General features: G+C 42.1%; 1 protein-coding gene across 4 annotated transcripts in view; it reads right to left on the reverse strand.

Moving 5' to 3' along the window:
• Nucleotides 1-22,828, reverse strand: part of PPP1R16A (protein phosphatase 1 regulatory subunit 16A) — a 112,192-nt gene that overhangs the window by 31,363 nt on the left and 58,001 nt on the right. For 3 of the 4 annotated variants that reach the window (XM_027857838.1, XM_027857842.1, XM_027857840.1), the window contains exon 2: nucleotides 19,035-20,701. In XM_027857838.1, the coding sequence (XP_027713639.1) occupies nucleotides 19,035-19,413 (379 nt within the window). In that variant the 5' untranslated portion in view covers nucleotides 19,414-20,701. Of the gene's footprint in view, nucleotides 1-19,034; nucleotides 20,702-20,861; nucleotides 20,924-22,828 lie in introns of those variants that run through there. The other variant, XM_027857839.1, reaches the window with a different exon arrangement.

Here is a 22,828-nt window from a genome sequence, read left to right on the forward strand (position 1 = left end):
CCATGTATAGGAGGCCTGGATCAAAGGACTAGAGCTGTTTAGCCTAGAGAAGAGAAAACTCAGGAAGAAAACTGTTGCTGCCTTCAAGCATTTGAAGAGCTGTCATGTGCAAGAGTGATTAGGACTGTTCTGCTACGCCCTAAAGAGAAGAGGCCCAAGCCCTAAACAGGAGGAGCTCTACGTACTATGGCCACAATGTGGGGGAGCTCTTTGGTGTGTGTGGGTCTGATGGAAAGAGGTATTACCTCTGCAGCTGTCATGTGCAAGAGTGATCAGGTTCGGTCTGCTTTGGATCAATCAGTTGAAGTTAAATGTTAGCTCAATGAAAAGAAAAGCTTCCTTGCAATTTAGAGCTGTCCAAAAGCAGAATGAGCCTCCTGGTGAGGTAACAGGAAAACTGGAGGTCTTTTCAAGCAGAGGCTGAATGATCATTAGTCCAGGATTCAGTAAGAAGGGATTCCTGTTAAGATGAGGTTAGACTAGAATCATAGGATCAGAGATTTAGAGCTGGAAGGACCTTAGAAATTATTTAATCTTACCCTCTCACTTTACAGATGAAGAAACTGAGGACCCAGAGAGGTTCCCTTGCCTGGGTCACACAGGCAGTAAGTGGCAGTCAGGTCCTTTGATTCCAAATCCAGCACTATTTACACCGTTCTACACCACCTCCCATAGATTACATTTAGGGACCCTCTCAACTCTGAGATTCAGTGAACTCTGTCCAGAATCTCCATCTCTCAGTGTCCTCTGGTCCATGAATGTGGGGAACAGAAGTCACCTGGCAAGGCTAATTCAACCTATACTTTTTTTGCCCTAGGGAAAGGCCTCCCCTACCGTTTAAGGGCCCTGGTGCCTCATTCTGGGGGCAAGCCAAGTCTAGGAGTTTGGTGGAGGGTGGGGGGAGGTGCTACCCAATCATCTTAGTAGCAGACCGTGAATCTTTGTTAGGAATTTTACATAGGAGTCCCAAGAGACCAGATTGGGGGCTGGTACTCTTGGGGAAGAGCTGTCTAAATTCACAGTGGAGTGGCACTGGGCACTTCGTGGACATGGACCTTCACTGACTATAACCTGTCCTTGTGCAGTAAAGTAACCTGAGGCTGATGCCTGGCTTTCTCAGTTCAGTTCAGTTCACATGCCTAGGGAAGTGAGGAGATTTATCACAGGGCCTGGCACTGGGCAGCACCACTGAACAGACAGGGTTCTGTGGTGCACCAAGGACAGATCATAAACTTAGCTACTACCAGAGCTAGCAAATAAGGATATTACAGAAGTGGGAAGGCCTTGCCAATCTCACTGGGCAGCCTCCTAGGCTTCTGGCAGCAGGAAGGGAGAATTATAAGGAAAGGGCCGAGAAGAAAGAGGAGAGCAAAGACAATAGTTGGAATACACCAGACTCTTTCTACAGCTCAACCAGGTCAGATTCTGGGGCAGGGAAAACCATACTGCTTGACACCAATGATGGAGATGAAATCAAGACCACCTCCCTGTCCACTCTAGAGCAGCAGCTGTGCCCAGGAAGATGTCAGCATCAGGCAAAGGGCAGAACTATGACACTGGGCACGGGCAAGATTCCCGTGATGGACAAGAGCAGGAGGATAAACACTGCCTTAGGCTCTGACAGACTCTCAGCTGGAAGGACTTTAGAGGTCATGTAGTCCCACACACACACAAGCAGGGATCCTTTCTATACCATTCCCAAGTCTTCATCCTGCTCTACCTCCAGACCTATAGAAATGAAGTATCTGCTATCTCCCAAGGAGCAGAAATCTGTCTTCCTATAACTTCTACCCCTTGCTCCCAGTTCTACCTCCGGAGGGCAAGGAGAAAAAATTGAATCCCTCTTCCAAACAAATAGTCTGTAAATACAAAGACAGTTATCATGTCCCCACTAAGTCTTCTCTTTCTCTTTGTCAAGCTAAATATCCCTAGCTCCTTCAGCCAATCCAAAGATGACATGGTCTCCAGGCCTCACACGGCAATCTTAGCCACTCTCCTCTGCATTAGCCCCTGCTAGTCAGTGTCTCTCCTAAAATGTGGGGTCCAGAATTAAACCCAATACTTTGGATGTGGTCTAATCAGGCAAAGAATGTGTTGGAGAGTATCTTCCTATTAATGCTTTGCCAGGAACTTGTCTGGGATTCTCCTAGGTGGCTGAGGTAGTCACCTTGGGGCACAAAGATGAAAAATAAGAATAATAATAACAGTAACAACAATAACATTTACATAGCACTTTCAGGTTTTTGCCCTAAATATATAAACTGAGGCAAACAGAGGTGAAATGACTTGCCCAGGGTTACACAACTAGTAAATATCTAAGCCAGGATCTGAACTTAGGACCTTCAGATTTCATGGTCAGGGTCCTTATTATGCCACTGAAATGAAAGTTAGTAGAGGGCAGAAGACGACCCCAACCCCAGGTTAGCCCAGGGCAGCTTGCCTGTTCTGGTCCCAGAATCCACACTACTTAGAGAAAAGGATGAATGAGAGCTTTAGCCAAAACAAAGGAGTGCAAGTAGGAGGCTGCAGGTAGGAGCTCTCCCTATGTAGAGCTTCAGAGACCTGTGTTCTTTCCCCAGTCTCACCAAAATGGGCAAAGTCAGGTAGGAGCACTGACCTGGAGACAGGAAACCTGACTAAACCCTGGCTGACACCAGCTGTGTCAAAATCACTGAAGACTTTCTGATCTCTTAAACTCAGTCTCCTTTGATGTCAAACACTGCTAATATTTGCACTACCTTATAGGGCTGTTGTAAGAGAGCACTTGAGAAAAACTCCAATATGCAAATAAATGAAGAATCTGTGATTTCATCCTCTCCATCCAACATAAGCCGAGATTCATCTTCCTATCAAACCACATTGCACAAGTCTGTCCCACTCAATGATTCCCATAGCATACACCTTAGTCTGCTATTCAAGGCCCTCCAAAATTGGGCCCTAACCTATGTGCAGCAAAACCGCCATTCTCTTATAATGGATGGATATTGTTTGTACCGGAATGTCTGTTATCTTATAAAAGTATAATGGGGATTCTTAATTGTCCAGGGGATGTGGGAAGTGTAATCAAAAGCTCACTCAAGAAGTGGGGGCTTCTTAAACTTACCTTAACATATCTGTCATTTTACCTCTAACAGTGGCCAGGGAGACACAGAAGGCCTTCCTCATAGGAAAACAGGAACTTGGTGGATAGTCTAGTTGGGGTGGGGACAGAAGGCTAGGGTTGAAATATGAAGAAAAAGTCAAGGGGCCTTTGTAATAGAGTAAGCCTAAACCTTAGAACCTTATTCTTGGGGCAGCTAGGTGATGCAGTGGATCAAACACATAACACTTCCTAGCTGTGTGACCCTGGGAAAGTCACTTAACCCCATTGCCCAGCCAAAAAAAAAAAAAAGAATCTTATTCTTTATAACAGAGGGAAATGAACCAACCTCTGTCCCTCACACAAGACCCTCCATTTCTTATCTCCATGCCCTTGCAGTGGCTTTTCTCCAAGCCTGGGATGCTCTCCTTCCTTACCCCCTCTGCTACAACACCACCACCATCACTGTCGTCGTCATTGTTGTCATCATTGTCATAGTCGTCGTCATCATCATCATCATCACCACCACCACCCTAGCTTCCTTAAAAGCTGAGCTCAAGTCCCAACCTCCTTTTGTAAAAATTTTTTTTTAAAGACTAGGTCTCCCTATCTCACTCAGACTGGAAAGGCAGTGGCTACTCACAGGTCCAGTCCTACTCCGATCATCATGGGAGTTTTGACCAGTTCTGTTTCTAACCTGGGTTTGAGGGACACCTGATTTTCTTAGTCCACTGCAGATATCAGAACCGCTGAGCTTAAGGGGTCCTCCAGCCTCAGCCTCCCTAAGTAGTAGGGATTTCAGGTGTGTACCATCACACCTGGCCAAGTACCACCTTCTATGTGAGGCCTTTCCTGATTCCAATGAGTTACTATTGCCTCCCACCCTTCCACCCTTGAATTACCTTGCATTTATTCTGTATATAGTAATACTAATATATATGTACAGGTTATCTCTCCTAACAGATTTTAAGTTCCTTGATGCCAGAGACCATTTCATTTCTGTTCTTGTATCCCCAGAACTTGGCATAATGTCTAGCACATATACTCTAATTCTCAACTGTACCTGTGATTGCACCAATTGAGAGTTGCCTGCATTGCTGAAGACTGCAATTCATTCACTGCCAATCCCATGTGACTCTTGTCCACGTCCTCCCAAAAGTCTGCCACAGGGACTCTACCCAATGTACTACAGCAAGGGTTCTTAACCTGGAGTCTGTGACCTTGTTTTTAAAATATTTTAATGACTGTATCTCCTTTTACTCAGTTTCCTTTGTAATTCTATGTATTTTACCTTATGCACTTAAAAACATTATTCTGGAAATGGATGCAAAGACTTTTGTGACATAAAAAAGCCTAAAAACTCCTGTGCTAGAGATTTTCTTCACTTTCTCTTGACATTGGAGCATTCTGGCTATCCACTTGCCATCCCACACTACTGCCACATAACCCATTCATCTTCTCTTCCTATCATACAATTTTTTGATGATATCCTTTACTTCTTCAGGGTTCATCATTGGTTATATGTTGTAACCTGCTCACACTCACCACATACACATCTATTACCTCCTGTGTAACACTTGTTTTTAGTTCTTTAAGGGCAGTGGTACTCCATGTCTCAATGCCATATGACAACACCAGTAAAACGTGATATTGAAAAAAAGATTTTTTTCATGAGAAGTTTGGGGTCAGTAAAAGAGCTGTGCAATTTCTTTCTTGTTTTCCTTTTTAATTTTTTCTTTCAGTTAACAGGTATTTATTTTCTGTCCTACACTTCCTCAATTGAAAAAAAAACCACTGAAACATAAAACATTCACAACCAAACAAATCCCCAAATTCATAACAGAACAAATTCCCTCATTAGCGACATTCCAAAATGTCTCATTCTGCACCAAGTTCATCACCTGTAAGGAGGGTGGTAGCATGCTTCATCACTGGTCCTTTAAAATTGTGATTGGTCATTGAATTAATAAGAGTTCCTACACCTTACAAAATTGTTTGTCTTTACAATGTTGGTGTAATTATATAAATTGTTCTCCTGGTTCTGCTTACTTCACTCTGCATCAGTATATTAAGTCTTCCTACATTTCTCCAAAACCATCCCTTTCATTACTTCTTATGGCACAATAGAATTCCATTACATTCAAATACCATAAATTATTCACCCATTTCTCAATTAATGGGCACCTCCTTATTTTCTAGTTCTTTGTCACTACAAAAAGAGCTGCTATAAATATTTTTGTATATATGGGTCCTTTTCCTCTTTCTATGATCTTATTAGGGTATAGGCCTGGTAGTAGTATCACCTTATCAAAGGATATGCAGTTCAGTGACTTTGGGGGCATAGTTCCAAACTCCCAATTCACAGCTTTAACAATGTATTACTACGCCGATTTTCCCAAGCTTTGCAATTTTCTGAAACTAGTCCAGTCTGCTATCTTCCTCTTAGTTCAACTTATCATATAGTTACACATACTTTGATGAGGCAAGCTCTACAGGGTATAAATGCAAATGCAAGTTGAAATCTAGACAACAGACATTATTCATCCATTCAGTCTTTCCTATGTGGATGGACAGGTCAAACTATTTTGAGTGATTACAAGTCTCTGTAGTGTTCTGGAGCTATTTGATGCAATCAACACAATGTTATCCAAAATAGGAGCATCTGAAGGCCCTTATCATTTATAATCATTCTTCCTTCTTGTATTTTGCACTGGATCTCTCCCATCACAGTAAAGAACATTTTGGTGAGCTTACACCTCCCTTTTTTCATGGTTCATAATCAGAGGGTCACTAAACAGGGTTATTTCTGTTATATTTTTGAAGAAATATAGAATAATCATGATGTCTTGATGTATGGATGCGATACATCTTGTTGTAAAAGAGGCTGTAATGAGAGGAGATGGTAGGAAGAGAAAGCAGATTTTTGTTGATTAAAAAAAACCTTAATTTTCTAAAAAAAGAGAAAAAATTAAAAAGCTATAATGCACCTTTCATTTTTTACTGAATCAAATGCTTCTTTTTCTTGGAGGGGGGTGGGGGAAATGTACAAACTATAAGCATGATGGAATATTATATTCTCTACATCTGTTAATTAATTGTAAAATGGTAAAGATATGGTCCATTGTTGAATATGGCTTACGAAAATGCTTTTTCCCTACTAAAACCCTCATTGAGGATGCCCCTCCATTCATGTATAGAGAACTCTCATAAAGATTTTGTACATATGAGAGTATGTCCAGTAATTATTGATGTTCTTTTAGCATATGGAGGAACAGTTATTGATGTTCTTTGTATTAATAAGGTTTAAGGGTTTTTAAAAAAATTATTTCCCCTCCTACAGATATTGTGTACATTGATCCCCCAATACCTTCAGAGTTATATTGCCTCCAGCATGGATTTCCTCTATTTATATTTGGTCCAATCCAGCTGCGTTTCCTCTACTTGTTCTCTTATGTGCCATGTCCACCGGAGCATATCTGAGACTATGATAATCCAAGTGTGGCACTTTCATTGTCTTTGATGGAAAAGTCTATTAAAATGGTTCTTGTAAACCTTTTCTATTTTCTTTCTGTCCTCCTTCCATTTTCATCTGTAAATGTGCTCGAAATGACTTTATTTAGTTGTATATCTTGCCAAGTTTCTCTCCACTGCTTCTCTCTACAACACTTCTCATCATCCTTCTTCATAAGACTCAAATAAATTTATATTTTAACCACATATTACCTTTGGCAACCATATTTCTCCATTTAGCACGTATTTGCTAACGAAGACATTTCCTAGGTTCTTTTGGTCTCCTTGTTGTGGCAATTAATTTACATTGGTTAAACTTCTGAATGAAATTATTATAGTTGGTGTCAATGTCATTTCTATTGTCCATTTCCCACTTAAAAATTTTCAATTATTTAAATAATTCAGATAGTAAGTACTTAATAAATGCCTATTGAAGAAATTGAAAGAATCCACTGATCACCTCCTGAAAGAGATCCTCAAAGTAAAACTCCTAGGAATATTGTAGCCAAATTCCAGAGTTCCCAGATCAAAGAGAAAATACTGCAAGCAGCCAGAAAGAAACAATTCAAATATTGTGGAAACACAATCAGGATAACAGAAAGATTTAGCAGCTTCTACATTAAGGGACCGCAGGGCATGGAATACAATATTCCGGAGGGCAAAGGAGATAGGATCACAACCAAAAATCACCTATCCAGCAAAACTGAGTATAATCCTTCAGGGGAAAAAATGGTCATTCAGTGAAATAGGGAACTTTCAAGCATTCTTGATGAAAAAACCAGAGCTGAATAGAAAATCTGACTTTCAAATACAAGACTCAAGTGAAACACGAAAGAGAAATCGTAAGAGACTTATTAAGGTTGAACTGTTCACATTCCTGCATGGAAAGATATTTGTAACTCATGAGATCTTTGTCAGTATCAGGGTAGTTGGAAAGGAAAACAAGATAGAGAGTACAGGGTGAGTTGAAGATGAACGGGTGATATCTGGAGAATAAAATTAAGGGGTGAAAGAGGATTATACTGGGAGAAGGAGAAAGGAAGAAGTAGAATGGGGTAAATTATCTCACATAAAACAGACAACAAAAGGCTTTTACAGTGGAGGGGAAACAGATGAAGGTGAGAGGGAATGAGTGAATCTTATTCTCATAGGATTTGGCTTAAGGAGGGAATAACATACACACTCAATTGGGTATGGAAATCTATCCCACCCTACAAGAAAATAGCGGGGGGGGGCGAAGGGGACAAGAGGGCAGGGGGATGATAGAGGGGAGGGCAGATTAGGGGAAGGGGTAATCAGAAGCAAACACTTCTGAGGTGGGACAGGGTCAAAAGAGAAAATACAATAAATGGGGGGCAGGATAGGATGAAGGGAAATACACTTAGTTTTTCACAACATGACTACTATGGAAGTGTTTTGCATGACTACACATGTATAACCTGTATTGAGTTGCTTGCCTTTTCAATGAGGGTGGGCAAGGAGGGAGGAAGGGAGAAAATCTGGAACCCAAAGTTTTAAAAACACATGTTAAAAAAAATTGTTTTCACATGCAACTGGGAAATAAGAAATAGGAAATGGGGTATAGAAATCTATCCTGCCCTACAGGAAAACAGAAAGGGAAGGGGATAAGAGAAGGGGGGGGAGAGACAGAAGGGAGGGCAGATTAGGGAAAGAGGTATACAGAATGCATGCCATCTTGGGGTGGGGGGAGGGATGAGATGGGGAGAAAATTTGGAACTCAAAATCTTGTGAAGGTGAATGTTTAAAACTAAAAATAAATAAATTTTTAAAAATACCTATTGATTAATAAAATATATAATTGATGTAGGGCCAGAAAAGGAAGTGGGATGGTCAAGCATCAAAAGTAAAGAGATGCCAGATAGGGCAACTCATGTGTTCTATTGGTACACATGTAACATCAAGAAACCTAGAAGAACACTTCTAAAACAATAGGTAGACCTCTTGAGAAGGCCTTACAGGGCACAAACAAGTGCTGCACAGAATGAGGTATTGATGGGTTTTGATCTGCAATCCTGGAGACAGTACTCATGTGATAAGATGACAGATCCTTTTAAGCGTACAGAAAGAACTTAAATTTCCACTACCTCAGATGAATCTCATATGAAATTAAATTTTGAGTGTTCATAAATAATTTCATCTAAGATCATTATAAATTATTTGATGAAATAATATTTTTGCGTATTACATTCAGCTCTGGGAGCCAAATTTTAGGAACAAATTTTAGGACAAACTGGAGTGCGTCCAGGGGACGGTGAACAGGATGGTGAAAAGACTGAAAACTAGGCCACAGGAGGAGTGTTTAAGAATATTTAGCCTGAGGAAGAGAAGACTGGTGGGCAGGGGAAGGGAAGGAGGCTAGTAATATACAAGGATTAAAAGGGTTTTCATGGAATCACATAATCTCACAATTGGAAGAGGCCTCACAGGTTATCCAGCCCAGAGGTATCAAACATAGAGTCTTCAACATTTATGAGTGCAGCCTGAACCAGATTAAAATATAATTAGGAAACACTAAACAAAATAAATAAAAATACAATAGAACATAGATATTACGTGGTAAATGTTATTAATAATGACAATAATAAAACCTATAGTTTTCTAAGTGAATATGCTGCCCACCGGGATCTTTATGTATGGTTTAGTGACCTTGGTTTCTATTTGAGTTTAACACCACTGGACTAGTCCATCTCATAACTGAAAAAGAATACCTTCTACATGACAGAGGCACCATGGTCCAACAAAAAGACAGGATTCAAAGGACATTAGTTCAAATTCCACTTGTGAGGCTTATCAGCTCTACAAGCCAGAACAAGGCATTTAACCTCCCTCAGCCTCCCTTTCCTCATTTGTAAAAGAAGGGGGTTGAACTACTAGGTGATCTCCGAACTCACTTCCAACTCCATATCTATGATCCTGTATCCAACAAGACCTCCAGTGAAGTGCAAACCATTCTATTTTTGGACAACTGTTGGAAAAGTTTTCCTTCTACTATGAAGACTAAATTTGCCTCTCTGCAACTTCCACTCACTGTTCCTAGTTCCTTCCTCTAGGGCCAAGCAAAACAAATACATAGCTTCTAAAACATAACAGGTCTTCAAATACTGAAAGACATCTATCATGTTCCCCTAACTCTTCTCTTCTCCAGGTCCTTCAACCCATCCTCATAGGGCATGAGGCTCCTCACCATACTGGCTACCCTCTTCTGGATGCTCTTCAGCTTATCAAGGTCCTTCCTAAAATGTGGCATCCAGAACTGAACATGATAATCAAGATGTGGTCTGATCAGGGGTGAGTGCAACAAGACTATCACTTAATGTAGCCTAAGATCATACGAGTTTTCTCGGCTGGCATATCACATTGCTGAATCATAGTGAGCTTCCATTCCACTAAAACTCGCACGTCTTTTTCTGGAGAACCTTTGTCTAACCACATCTCTCCCATCTTGCCTTTGTGAACTTTATTTTTTTGAACCCAAGAGTAAAAGTTTACATTTATCCCTATCAACTTTTATTAAATTTGGCACAGTGTTTTAGTCTATCAAAAATCTTTTTGGATCCTGTCATCTAATATCTGTTCACTCTCCTGGCTTTTTGTCATATCTGCAAATTTGATAAGCATGACAGCTATGCCTTTATCCAAGTCATTGATCAAACTGTTAAACAGCATGAGGCCAAGCAAAGATTTGTGAAGCCCTCCACTGGAGCCCTCCTTTCAAGCTGATATTAAATTATTAATGACTATTCTTTGGGTCTTGCCATTAAAGAAGTTCCAGCAGCCACCTAACAATATACTATGATCTAATCCATAATTGCCCATCTTTTCCACCATAATAGCATGAGAGACCATCAAAAGTTTTGTCAAAATCTAGGTAAACCATATCTATAGGACTCTAGTCTAGCCATCCTGCCAAAAAATAATTTTTTATTCTGGCATGACCCATTCTTGATGGAGTTATGCTGGCTCTTTGTATATTCACTGCTTCATTTTCAAGATGTTCACTGATCATTCATTTAATAATACATTCTAGAATTTTATCATGAGTCAAAGTCAAGTTCGCTGGCCTATAATTTGCAGGTGCCATTCTCTTCCCTTTTTTGAAAAGAGGAGCAACATTCATCCTTCTCTAATCCGAAGTACCTCCCCCATTCTTCACAATCTTTCCAAGCTCACTGATACTAGGTAGCAACCACACATTCGTTCTTTCTGTTCACTAGGATATCGTTTCTCTACTCTGGGCATATATCTCATAGTAGTCTTGTGTTCTGTGCTGAGTGCCACAGTTTAGGAAGCCCACTGATAAATAGATAATGTCCAGAAGACAGTGACCAAACTGGTGGAGCTCTCAAATCCATGCCACCAGAGGTTTAATTTTTTTTTTTCATTTTTAGGCAACTGGGGTTAAGTGACTTGCCCATGGTCACACAGCTAGTAACTGTCAAGTGTTTGGTCTCAGGTCACATTTGAACTCAGGTCCTCCTGACTTCTGGGCTGATGTTCTATCCACTGCGCCATCTAGCTGCCCCAGCAGAGGTTTAATTGAAGGAAATGGAGGTATTCGGCATAGAGAAGAGAACTTTCAGAGGGTACCATAATAGTAGTCTTTAAGAACTTAAAGATGGGGCAGCTAGGTGGCACAGTGGATAGAGCACTGGCCCTGAAGTCAGGAGGACCTGAGTTCAAATCTGACCTCAGACCAAACACTTGACGCTTACTAGCTGTGTGACCCTGGGCAAGTCACTTAACCCCAATTGCCGAAAAGAAAAAGAAAAAGAAGAACTTAAAGAGCCATCAGGTAGAAAACAGATTATATTTCTCATAACAGTAATCTTTAAGAACTTAAAAGAGCCATCAGATAAGAAAACAGATTATACTTCTCTGGTATGATTCCAGAAGGTAGAACAAGGAACAATGAGAGGAAGTTATAAAGAAGCAAATTTAGACTTGATGTCAAGAGGAATTTTCTAATAACTAGAGCTATCCAAAAGTGGAATGGGTTGCCACAGGAGGGTAGCAGGTTTCCCCTCACTGATGATTTTCAAGTACAGATTGGATTAACACTAGTTGGGTACATCCTAATGGGGATTAATCTTTGGTACATATGGAATGAACTAGATAGTTGCTAAACTCCCTTCCAACTTGTAAATTCCATTTTTCATGTTTAGTTCATCTGAGCCTTGTGATCTGAACTGATCAAGGGTAGTTAGGCATTTTCTTTTACCTTCCCACTTATCCTGAGTATCCTTTTTTTCCTGTCATTTCCAATCAAAAGACAGATTGTTCTTCTTAACAGAGATAAAAAGAAGCAAAGTGTTTTCTGTTATTATCTAAACTAGTCAAACTCAAATAGAAAAAGGGGTGGGACACATTAAATCATACATAAGGATCTCTGTAGCCACATACTGACTTATAAAACCGCATATTAACATTATCTATATTCTGCCATATTTTAATTAATTTTGTTAAATGTTTTCTAATTACATTTTAATCTGGTTTGACCTGCATTCTGATGTAATCTATCCACAAGTAATGGTACTATCCCTTTTCTCTTATTCTCTTATTTTCCCCAACACAGCTTAAAAAACAAATAACTTTTTGTTGTCCATAATTCTCTTCCCTAGTCCCAGCCCATTCTGGGATTTTACACTCCTAACATTATTCCTACAGGGGTGTGCCAAACTTCTGTATTCATATTCCCTTACCTACCCTTGCTTCCATCTTCTACACATAAGAAGGCAGTATATTAGAGGTCAGTGTTGAATATGGAGTTAGGAAGACCTGGGTTCAAATACTACCTTTACCACTTACTAACTTTGTGACCCTGGACAAGTCACCTCTCTGAGACTCAGATTTTCATCTATAAAAGAGGGATAATAATAGTATCTATTGGGGGCAGTTAGGTGGCACAGTGGATAGAGCACCAGCCCTGAAGTCAGGAGAACCTGAGTTCAAATCTGGCCTCAGACCAAACACTTGACACTTACTTTCTGTGTGACCCTGGGCAAGTCACTTAACCCCAATTGCCTAAAAAAAATTTTCCTAATTCCAAGCCCAATGCTCTATCCACTGTGCCACTTAGCTGCCTGAATTATTATTATTATTGTTGTTACCATCTTTTAAAAATCAAAGTTGGTTTATATGTAGTATCCTTAGATAATTCTCTTGTTCTCCTCATTGGGATTGTTTCTCTCTATAGCTTTAGCAATTCATTCTTGAGATGACTATTACTCCCAGATAATTTTAGGTCATGGGATCCTATTTATCCTTTCTCTGAAACCTTTGAAAATTTAAGATGCACGTCAAACTCTGCTTGGCTTTCTTCTATCACAAATACTAAGATGGAGTTTTCTATCCTCAACAATCAATTCTTTCCTTGTTGGTGGTGAGAATCAATCCAGGAAAACAAGTCCCCTCTGGTTCCTCTGCTTTTTGAAGGATGAGAAAATCATTAAGGCAAATCAAAAAATGCTCATGTGCACTGTTTTGGAAGAACTCTATTTGGGAAAAGGGATTAGACGTTTTTCTGTTTGGCCCCAGATGGCAAAACTCAGAGCTACTAGTGATAGATAAAGAACCAGTAGTGATAGATACAGAAGCAGATTTATACTTGCTGTAAGGAAAAACTTTCTAGTAAGAACTATCCAGAAAAACGGAGTGATGTCTCAGGAAGGGCTGCCCATCACTAGAGGTCTTAAAGTGAAGGCTGGATGTCACTTGCTAGATAAATTGTAGAAGGGATTTAAAATTTTTCCAGGGTGCATTTGATTAAACAATGACTACAGGGATTCTGTGATTCTGTGACTTAGTTCGACACTTTCATTTTATGGGTGGAAAAACTAATGTTTTTCTTTCTCTCCTGTTTGATGTATGTGAGTTGTTTCTCCAAATAGTCTGTAAGATCCCCACAGGCAGGAACTCTTCTCCTTTCCTTGCTTCTGGAATAAGCCTGAACACTGAGCTTAAAACAGCTTAGGAGGGGCAGCTAGGTGGTGCAGTACATAGAGCACCAGCCCTGGAGTCAGGAGGACCTGAGTTCAAATCTGGCCTCAGACACTTGACATTTTACTAGCTGTGTGACCCTGGGCAAGTCACTTAACCCCAACTGCCTCACCAAAAAACAAAAACAAACAAACCCAGCTTAGGTTGGTATGGAATGAATTAGATGATTGCTAAACTCCCTTCCAACTTGGAAATTCCATCTTCATGATTACTTCATCTGAGCCTTGTGATTTGAACTGATTAAGGGTAGTCAGACATTTTCTTTTACCTTCCCACTTATCTCTGCCAATGAGCTTAAAACAGTAGGACCTTTCTAAGATTCTTCCTTAAGAGCAAAAGACAAAGAACAGCTCTGAGGGTCCCCGTTCCTCTCCACATTGCCTACTACACTGCCCAGAGTAGGGAATAGCTACCAGTATAGAGCACACTCGGCCTGTCCTTTCTTCCAGTATCTTTTCTGTTACTGCCCCTTTCCAAATCAACAAATGCTTCTTTTAATGCCCATTCAGGACAAAGGGCCTGTATATAGAAATTCTCTTGTGGTATTCTCAAATTTCCCTTCTTCCTATCTCCTCCTGGTCCCTCTCACTCTCTCTGTTTCCTCTCAAAGAGGATGGGTCCTGGGCCTTCTAATGCTGAGGCAGCACAGCATGGTGGATACAGTGCTGGGTGTGGCATTCAGGGCTAAAACACCATCCCCATACTTAGTAGCTGTGTGATTTTACTCCTCTTTAGCTTTACTTCCTTATCTGGAATAATATGAATGATGATGATTCCTAGACTTCCTGCCTCATGGTGCCTGCCTCAAATGACATAATATATGCCATACGCTTTGCAAATCTTAAAGGGATATAGACAGATGCATAGATAGATGTATATATGTGTGTGTATGTATATATCTGTGTGTATGTACACACACACACACACACACACACACACCCTCAGCTATCCTCTTCCTCCTCCTCCTCATCATCATGACTATTAAATCCTATGGAACAGTAGGTTACACATTGTTCAGAAGTGTCCTCTGAAGGCTTCAGTAATATCTCTAACATTAGGATCCCCAGACCTGGGATGCTCAATTCATGCCCTTGCCTTGAGGGATCTCCAGGACTAGAATTACTGAGTAAAGAAAACGGCAGTGAAACTGTCCTCTTCTGCCTCTTCTCAAGCTTGTCACAAGGAACAGAGGGACCTGGGAATTGTGGCCTGTGACTTGGTAAGGAGAGAGCTGAGCAAACCCTTGGAGTTTTGGTTGAATCTGTAAGGTCAGAAATACAGGAAGTGTAAAAGAGTTTGTGAAAAGCAGCTATGGTTAGGCAGAGCTAAGCCTGCCCGGTGAAGAGAAATACAACTTCCCTTAGGAGATTACATTTCTATAGTGCTTTAAGGTTGAACAAGGCACCTTCCTCACAACAACCTCTCCAGGCTGCACTCTGGACTTCCTCCACCAAGCCCCAACTTGGATACTTTTATCCTTGCGCCCCTTTCAGTTTCCTCTTAGGTGTAGTCTTCCTCCATTAGAACGTAAGCTCCTAAATTGAGAGGATGCCCATCAATTGGGAAATGGCTGAACAAGTTGTGGTAGATCAATGTAATGGAATACTATTGTGCTCTAAGAAATGATGAGCAGGCAGACTTCAGAAAAACCTGGAAAGACTCGTATGGTCTGATGCTGAGTGAAGTGAGCAGAACCAGGAGAACATTGTACACAATAACAGCCATGTTGTGCGATGACTAACTTTGATAGACTTAGCCCTTCTCAGCAATACAAGGATCTAAGACATCTCCAAAGGCCTCACGAGGGAAAATGCTACCCACATCCAAAGAAAGAACTATGGAGTTTGAATGCACATTGAAGCATACTATTTGCTATTTTTTTCTTCTGTTGTGTTTTGTTTCCTCTTTCTAATGGTTTCTCCTATTGGTTCAAATTCCTACTTAGAACATCACTAATGTGAAAATATGTTTAATAGGAATGTATATGTACAGCCCATATCCGATTGAGTGCCATCTTGGGGAGGGAGGTAGGGAGGGAGGGGGAGAAAAATTTAAAATTCAAAAGCTTATGGAAGAGATTGTTGATAAGCCAAAATAAATTAATAAATAAGAGACAATGGAAAAATTAAAAAATACAAGGGGTGTGTAGATAAGGAAAAAAAAAAAGAATGTAAGCTCCTAGGGGGCAGCTAGGTGGCACAGTGGATAGAGCTCTGGCCTTGGAGTCAGGACGACCTGAGTTCAAATCTGACTTCAGACACTTGACACTTACTAGCTGTGTGACCCTGGGCAAGTCACTTAACCCCAACTGCCTCACCAAAAAGGAAACAGGGAAAAAAAAAAAAAAAGAATGTAAACTCCTTGAAGGCGAGGTTTGTCTTTCTACTTATATTTGTATTCTAGACCCTTAGCACAGTGCTTAGCACACAGTAAGTCTTTAATAAGTGTTAGTTGACTAATTTTACTGCACAAGTGTCATTTTACATATAAGGAAAATTGAGGCTTAGAAAAAAGGAAATGAATGGCCTAGAGTTACAAAGGTGACGGTGGTGGTGGTGGTGATAGTAGTAGTAGTAGTTGTAGTAGCAGTAGTAGTAGTTAATGGTAATAGTAATAACAACTAGCACTTATATAGCACCTAAAGATTTGTAAAACACTATAAATGTCTCATTTTATCCTTACAACAATCCTGCTATTAATTATCATTTTGCAGATGATGAAACTGAGGCATACAGAGATGAAGTGACTTCTAGGGTCACCTAAGTATGTGAGGCAGGATTTGAACTCAGGTCTTCCCGACTCCAGGTCCAATTTGCTATCTTCTTCACCACCTAGTTGTTTACTATATGGATAGTAAGTGGCAAAGCTGACACATGAACCCATGCTCTGATACTTGCTCTTTCTGGTATGACATACTGACTGCCACCAGTCCTTTCTCTCCTGTCTTCACAGTCTGGCCCGGCCCACAATGACCCTCTTCCCTGCTCAAACCAGAATTCAGGCTGCTACTCTGCACATGAGCTCCAAGGATACAGAAACTAAAGACGGAGTTCTATACTGAACTGATGGAAAAGTATACTTGTGAGAGGAGGCAATCCTCCAGGGGAGTGTCTGGCTCATCAGTAACACAGGCCCTTCATGCCTGGGAACCTTTCCTTATAAATAGTGGTGGCAGTGTCCTCAGGTCCCTAAGTAGTATGGTGGTAGAGATAAAAACCTAGCCAAAAAGTTCAGCAGGAGTAAACTCTGGGTGCTGTTCCTTTTCTGCTTAGGATATCCCTTATACCCTAGACATGGTGTATACCCTAAGTGGAGTGTTTCTGTAACTTTTCAAGCTATAAAGTAGATCAGCAATTTGAGAGTGCCACATAGCATGGCACCTCTGTGTCACAGGCCATAGGTTGCTAACCCCGGCAGTTCAAACTCCTTAACCTACCGTTCAAGGCTTTCCACAGAGTGACCCCACCCAACCATACCAGCCTTATCTCTCCAGGCTTTCCCGACACACCCTCCACTCCAGGCAAGCCAATCTTTTCCTCACAGTTAACTGAATCCAAGCTATAGTCATTCATGCCTTCCCCCATCTCGATTATTTAATATGGAGAAAAAGCTTTACCTTAAGATACAGATTTACTTAGAAAGTGATTTTCTGCATTCTCATGGCTCACCCAGCTCATCTCACCTCCTTTATGAAGGAGGCCTTGCAGACAGCCCCAGCCTACAGTAATTTCACCACTTCTGACTTCCCCATGTGTTAACAATACTGAATGCTTACTTCCAGTCTAAATTACACAGTGTGGATTACTGCCTCATATGGGTTGGTCTAGGAGAATTTGTCTTCTACCCCACAAAGACTGTAGAACAGACTAACAACCAACAGTTGTTTTCTAAATTATTTCACGGATGTTAATGTTTTCTCTCCAATAGGCTCCAGGTTAGGATATCAGGTTAGGTTAGGAAGGCCTGGATTCAAAATCCTGCTTTAGACACTTACTAGCTGTGTGACCCTAGACATGTCATTCTACATCTCTGTGACTCAGTTTCCTCATCTGTAAAATAAGGGGGTTGGACTCAGGGGCCTCTAAGGCCCCTTCCAGATCTAGATCAATGATCCTATGATTTGTGTACTTACTCTATTCAACGAGATCCACAGTTTCAGTAAGGCTAAAAGGGTCTCAAGTGGGAAAAGTTTAAGAAGCCTCGCTCTGTATACGGTATAGTGTAATAAAATACTAGACCAAAAATTACTAGGTGCAGGACCTTGGGCAAGTCATTTCTCCCTCTGTAAACTGAAAGGGATGAACTTGATTTTCATGTTGCCTTCCTGATCTAACATCATGATGAGTCCAAAATTCTAAATTACTATCCTAGTATCACTTTGGATGGGACTGGACAGAGAGTAAGAACTCAAGGAATACTTGTAGTACAATGGCATAATGGAAACAGTCACCATGTACTTAATAAAGCTGTATGACCTTAAAACAAACCCCCTTCTCCTCTTGGGGCCTCAGTTTTCTTATCTATAAAAAGAGAGAGTTGGATCAGATGACCTCTTGAGTCTCTCAGCTCTCAAGCCCATGAATCTATGCTTGATGAATTAAACCCTATCAGTATAGCAGAAGGGGTACCAGCCTGGCCGACGTGGCTACAACCAGACTGCCTAGAGCAATGCTTTTCTCTAGCCCCACTCCTGTTTTAGACACCCCTCTGATGAACAGGAGGACTGAAGTGTCAGTGGACATGCTCCTGCCTCTGAGGAGAAAGACCTAGGGAGAACAGCAGGTGTCCTGCTCCCTTATCCTCTGTAAGCCCTCTGAGCCTTTTCCTCCCTTTTTCACTGCACGAAGAGTGACCATATTTAAATATGGTTTACAAAGTGCTCATAACTACCCCATGGAAAGTTAGCAAAAGATTATCATGTCCAATTTGCAAATTAGAAATCTGAGAAACAGAGAGGTTAAGTAACTTAGGATCCAAGGATCATAAATCAAGAACTAAAAGGGACCTCAAAGACCATCTAATACAATCCTCTCATTTTGCAAATAAGAAAACTGAGGCCTAGAAGTTTAAGTGATTTGCCCAAGGTCACACAGGTGGCAAATTTCAGAGATGGGAACTGAACTCAAAGCCTTTGCCTCTGGAGGCAGAGTTCACTATACTGCTTTCTCAGGGTCATACAGCTAGCACATGGCAGAACAAGGATTTGGGTTGAACACCAATGTTCTTTTCACCACACATCTGTTTGTCCCTAACCTGGCAAGCTGAATGAAGGAAAGGTGACTGCCCCATAGAAGGAGCCCAGGAAAACAAGCTGCATTCCCATATGTGATGTTCTGGCTCACTCCCACTCCACTCAGGGACCAGAGGCCAGAACCTTGTAGAGGTTAGAGTGACTGCCTGGCTAGAGGCACCATTCCTAGGACCTTACCTTCTTCCAGGTCATTGCGTGCCGCTGCTTCCAGCAAGGTGATACTCGGGGGGAAGAGTACGCATTTCTCCTTGATTACAGCAGTGGTTTTACGCTTCTTTTCCACATGGCCCTTCTTGCCCTGGGCCTCCTTCTCAGTCTGGGCCCACTTCTTCAGTTGTTGGGCCCGCCTCTTCTGTGCATGCTTAAGTCGTTCTTGGGTACCCATCCTGCCCACCATGGGCATTTCTGCCAGGAGCTCCAGATGTTCAGCCATGGTGAAGGGCTGCCTCCGGGTGGGGTGGGATAAGTTAGAGTAAGGGAGGGGAGGGAACAGGCTAGCCTGGGCCTGGACCCAAGGGATGAGGCTGGTGGCCTGATCCAAGCTCTCCGAGGGCATCCCCTGCCCAACACCTACTCCTCCTTGGGATCTCGCTGTAGCTATTGTTCAATTAGCTGCTCCATAATCCGAGCCTTTGGCCCCAAAGGCAAGAAACTGCCTCCATAGTGCTGACTCTGGCTCTCAACAGTGCTACCTAGACAAATCTGTGGAGAAGGCTGGGGTCCAGGAAGCAGTCTATCCAAATGACTCAATCCTAGTCTGGGAACTGGTCACTATCTGCCTTCCCCCCTCCCCAAAGCTCCCCAGTTCTGGTTCCTGAAGCCCTAGACCTCAGTGTCCAGAGACTGGGGCCCAAGTACCTTTCCCGTGACAGCTGGAGAATAGGTAGAAGGAAAAGCTGGGCAAGCAATCGCCTCAGTGCCCCTGACCCTCTGGCCTGTCACTGTGCTGATTAAGTTCAGTGCCCAAGACATTGAAGATCTATGCCCACCCCCACCTTGCTCCTTTCTCCCGTCCCCTCCCCCCACAGGGTCAGGGTGCACAGCTGGTATGTGTGGTGCACAGCAGGCAGGATCCACTCGGCAGGGAAGCAGTTATTGAGACAGAGGCCAGTCTCAGTCCAGGGTCTGCTGCTAATTACCCTGATAAGGAGGCTCCAGCTTCCCAAGCCACTGAAGGGCAGGGGAAGGGAGAACAATCACCAGTAAGTGATGGTCCCTCCAAGGGTACTGGCAGTACCCCTGACTTCCTCCTTCCAAGTCAGAGAATCAACAGGTCCAACCAGAGAGCTCCCCATCATCAGACCCTCTCCAATCTTCCGCTCCTTTTTCCTTTGGCCCCTCCCGGCTTAGTCAGAATGTTGAGCTTTCCAGTGTCAGTTTATAGCCCCCATTACCATCATAAACGGATGGAGCACCAGTGAGGCAGCTCCTCCCCAAAGGGAGGCAACAGGAGATCAGCTATCAATGGAGGAAGGGAAGGAGGTTGTCAGGATGGTATGCTGATGGGGTCTTTCTCTGCCAAGCTCTAGAAGTGTCTCCTTTCCAAGGCTCAAAACTGGTACCTGATCCACCAAGGCTGTGTTGGAGTTAGGCTGGCCAGCTGGCTCCCTTCTTCGTAGTAAGTTGATTTGCCCAAGTTCTCTGGCTCCTGTCCAGTGGAGGAGTGAGCCTCTCCAGTCCAAATGCAGGGGAGGGTGGGCAAGCAGGTAGATGGGCAGGCAGGCAGGTCAATGCTGGGGCAGTACCTCAGCTCCTCCCCAGTACAGTGTGCCTGGGTACACACCACCTTGCACTTGCCTGCCACTCCACTCACAAAGACAGACAGGCAGACAGATCCCACGGACCTGAAGAGGAAAGAACAAGGAAACATCAAAGAAGGCATGAAGGGCCGGGGGGAAGAAGGTGTCCGCTCTCTCAAACTGACGGAGAGGTGGCCAGGCCAATACCTACTGAAAGACACAGTTTAGATAGTAGCATAAGACCTTATTTCCATACAATACCAACCTGAAGTTCCCCCTGTCCCCCCATCCATCTTCATTCCTATCCTCTCAGTACAGCATACCTTCCCTCCCTCTCTACCCACCCTCAACAGAATGGAGAGGGCTCTCCTTCAGTAGGAACCTAGGCGGTGTTTTCCTGGGGTGGGGCAAATGGAAAGCCACTGCTTAAAATATTTTAATGCCCTTAAAACCCAATTGCCTGGTGAATGAAGGTCAAACTCCTCACTCCCACATTCAAGACTTCCCACAATCTGGATCCAACCTACCCTCCTCAAGTATATCTTCAGCTAAATGAGAGTACTGGCTGCCCTCTTTATGTAACCTATGCTTTCCTACATGGAACTTCTGCCAACTGTTTTCCATCCCAGAATGTCAGCCTGCTTTCACCTCCCTACCACTCTGCCATCTATGGGCTGAAATCATACTCATTCTTTAAGATCAAACTCCAGTGCCACCTCCTTCATGAAGCCTCCCCCGATTCCCTTTGATGAAAGTCATCTCTGCTTCATCAAAATTCTTATGACATCTTATATATACCGCTCTCTGTATTTTAGCTATTTCTGTCCATATGCTATCTACCCTACTAGACAGCTAAGAGTAAGGATGGACCCTGTCACTCATTGGTGTATCCCCAATGCCTAAACCTTGTGTCTTAGTAGGTACTTAATGTTTGTAAAAAAAATGAGTGAGTAAACAAATAACAGAATACTAGTGCTGGCTGAGTGCTAGACTTACATTCAGGTGAGTAAGTTTCAAATATCCCCTCATACAAAATTGTGTGACTGTGCAAATTACTTAACTTCTCAAAGTCTCAGTTTCTTCATCTGTAAAATGGGGATAAAAGTATTTGCACTACTTAACCTCATAGGATTACTGTGAAGAAAGTGCATTGTAAACCCTAAAGTACTACATAAATATGAGTTATTGTTCTTATCTAGTCCAGAATTGAACATCTCAAAGTTGGAAGGAACTTCAAAGGTCATCTAGTTCAATCTTCATGACCATTCAATCCACTTTACCATATACTTGACAAATAAGCATCCAATCTTTCTTGAAGAAACTTCGGTGAGGAGAAACTCACTACCTCCCACAGTACCTCATTTCACTTTTACACAGCTCCGTCAGAAGTTTTTGGTTTTTTTTGGCATGGAGCCGAAATCTATCTTTCTGCCATCCCTATATAGTGTAGAATTAGGATTTAAATAGAACTAAAGCTAAGCCCTTTTTCACATGCTAGTTCAAATACTTGAAGACAATTACAATGTTCCCCCAAAGTTTTCTACATACTAAACATATTCAGTTCCTTCTGAGAATCTTCACATGGCATGATCTCAAAACTCAGATGGCACAATCACAATCATTCTGGTCATGCTCCTCTGGACACTCTCCAGCTTATCAATGTTCTTTCTACACTGTGACACATAGTCCTGAACACAATACTCCAGATGGGATCTGAGCAGGGTGGAGTGCAGAGGGACAATTACCTTCCTAGTCCTGGTGTCTCTCAGAGAGGCCTAAGGCTGCATTTCAGAAAAGGAAAGAAGCTGAAAAGGAGACTGGAGGACCAGACTTGATTCTGACAAACAACAAATGGGTACTGCAGCAGAAATCAATTGAGCCAACTTCTGACAAAGATGGCTGACTAAACAACAGAGTAAGCCACCCAGCTTACACATAACTACTCCAACAAAACCCTAAAATTCATACTACACCAAAAGTGATCCAGAAGCATCTTCCACCTCAAAATTGTCAGAAGTGTAAGGGAAAGAGGAAAAGGAGGTTCCTTTCCACTTTAAGCAAAGAGATTGTCATGTAACCAGAGATAAGACAAATGAAGCTAATAAGACTTTAAGCTGAGAGGCAGCAAAATCAGAGGGTTCCCTTTAGAAGGCCCTAAAATGGTCAAAAAGCCCTACACTGGGGACCTTGAAAGCCTCAGGGAACAGTACCAGGCAGTAACCAACCAAGTGC

The sequence above is a fragment of the Vombatus ursinus genome, unplaced genomic scaffold (genome assembly GCF_900497805.2).
Source record: "Vombatus ursinus unplaced genomic scaffold, bare-nosed wombat genome assembly UNPS02012319.1, whole genome shotgun sequence".
Lineage (NCBI taxonomy): Eukaryota > Metazoa > Chordata > Mammalia > Diprotodontia > Vombatidae > Vombatus > Vombatus ursinus.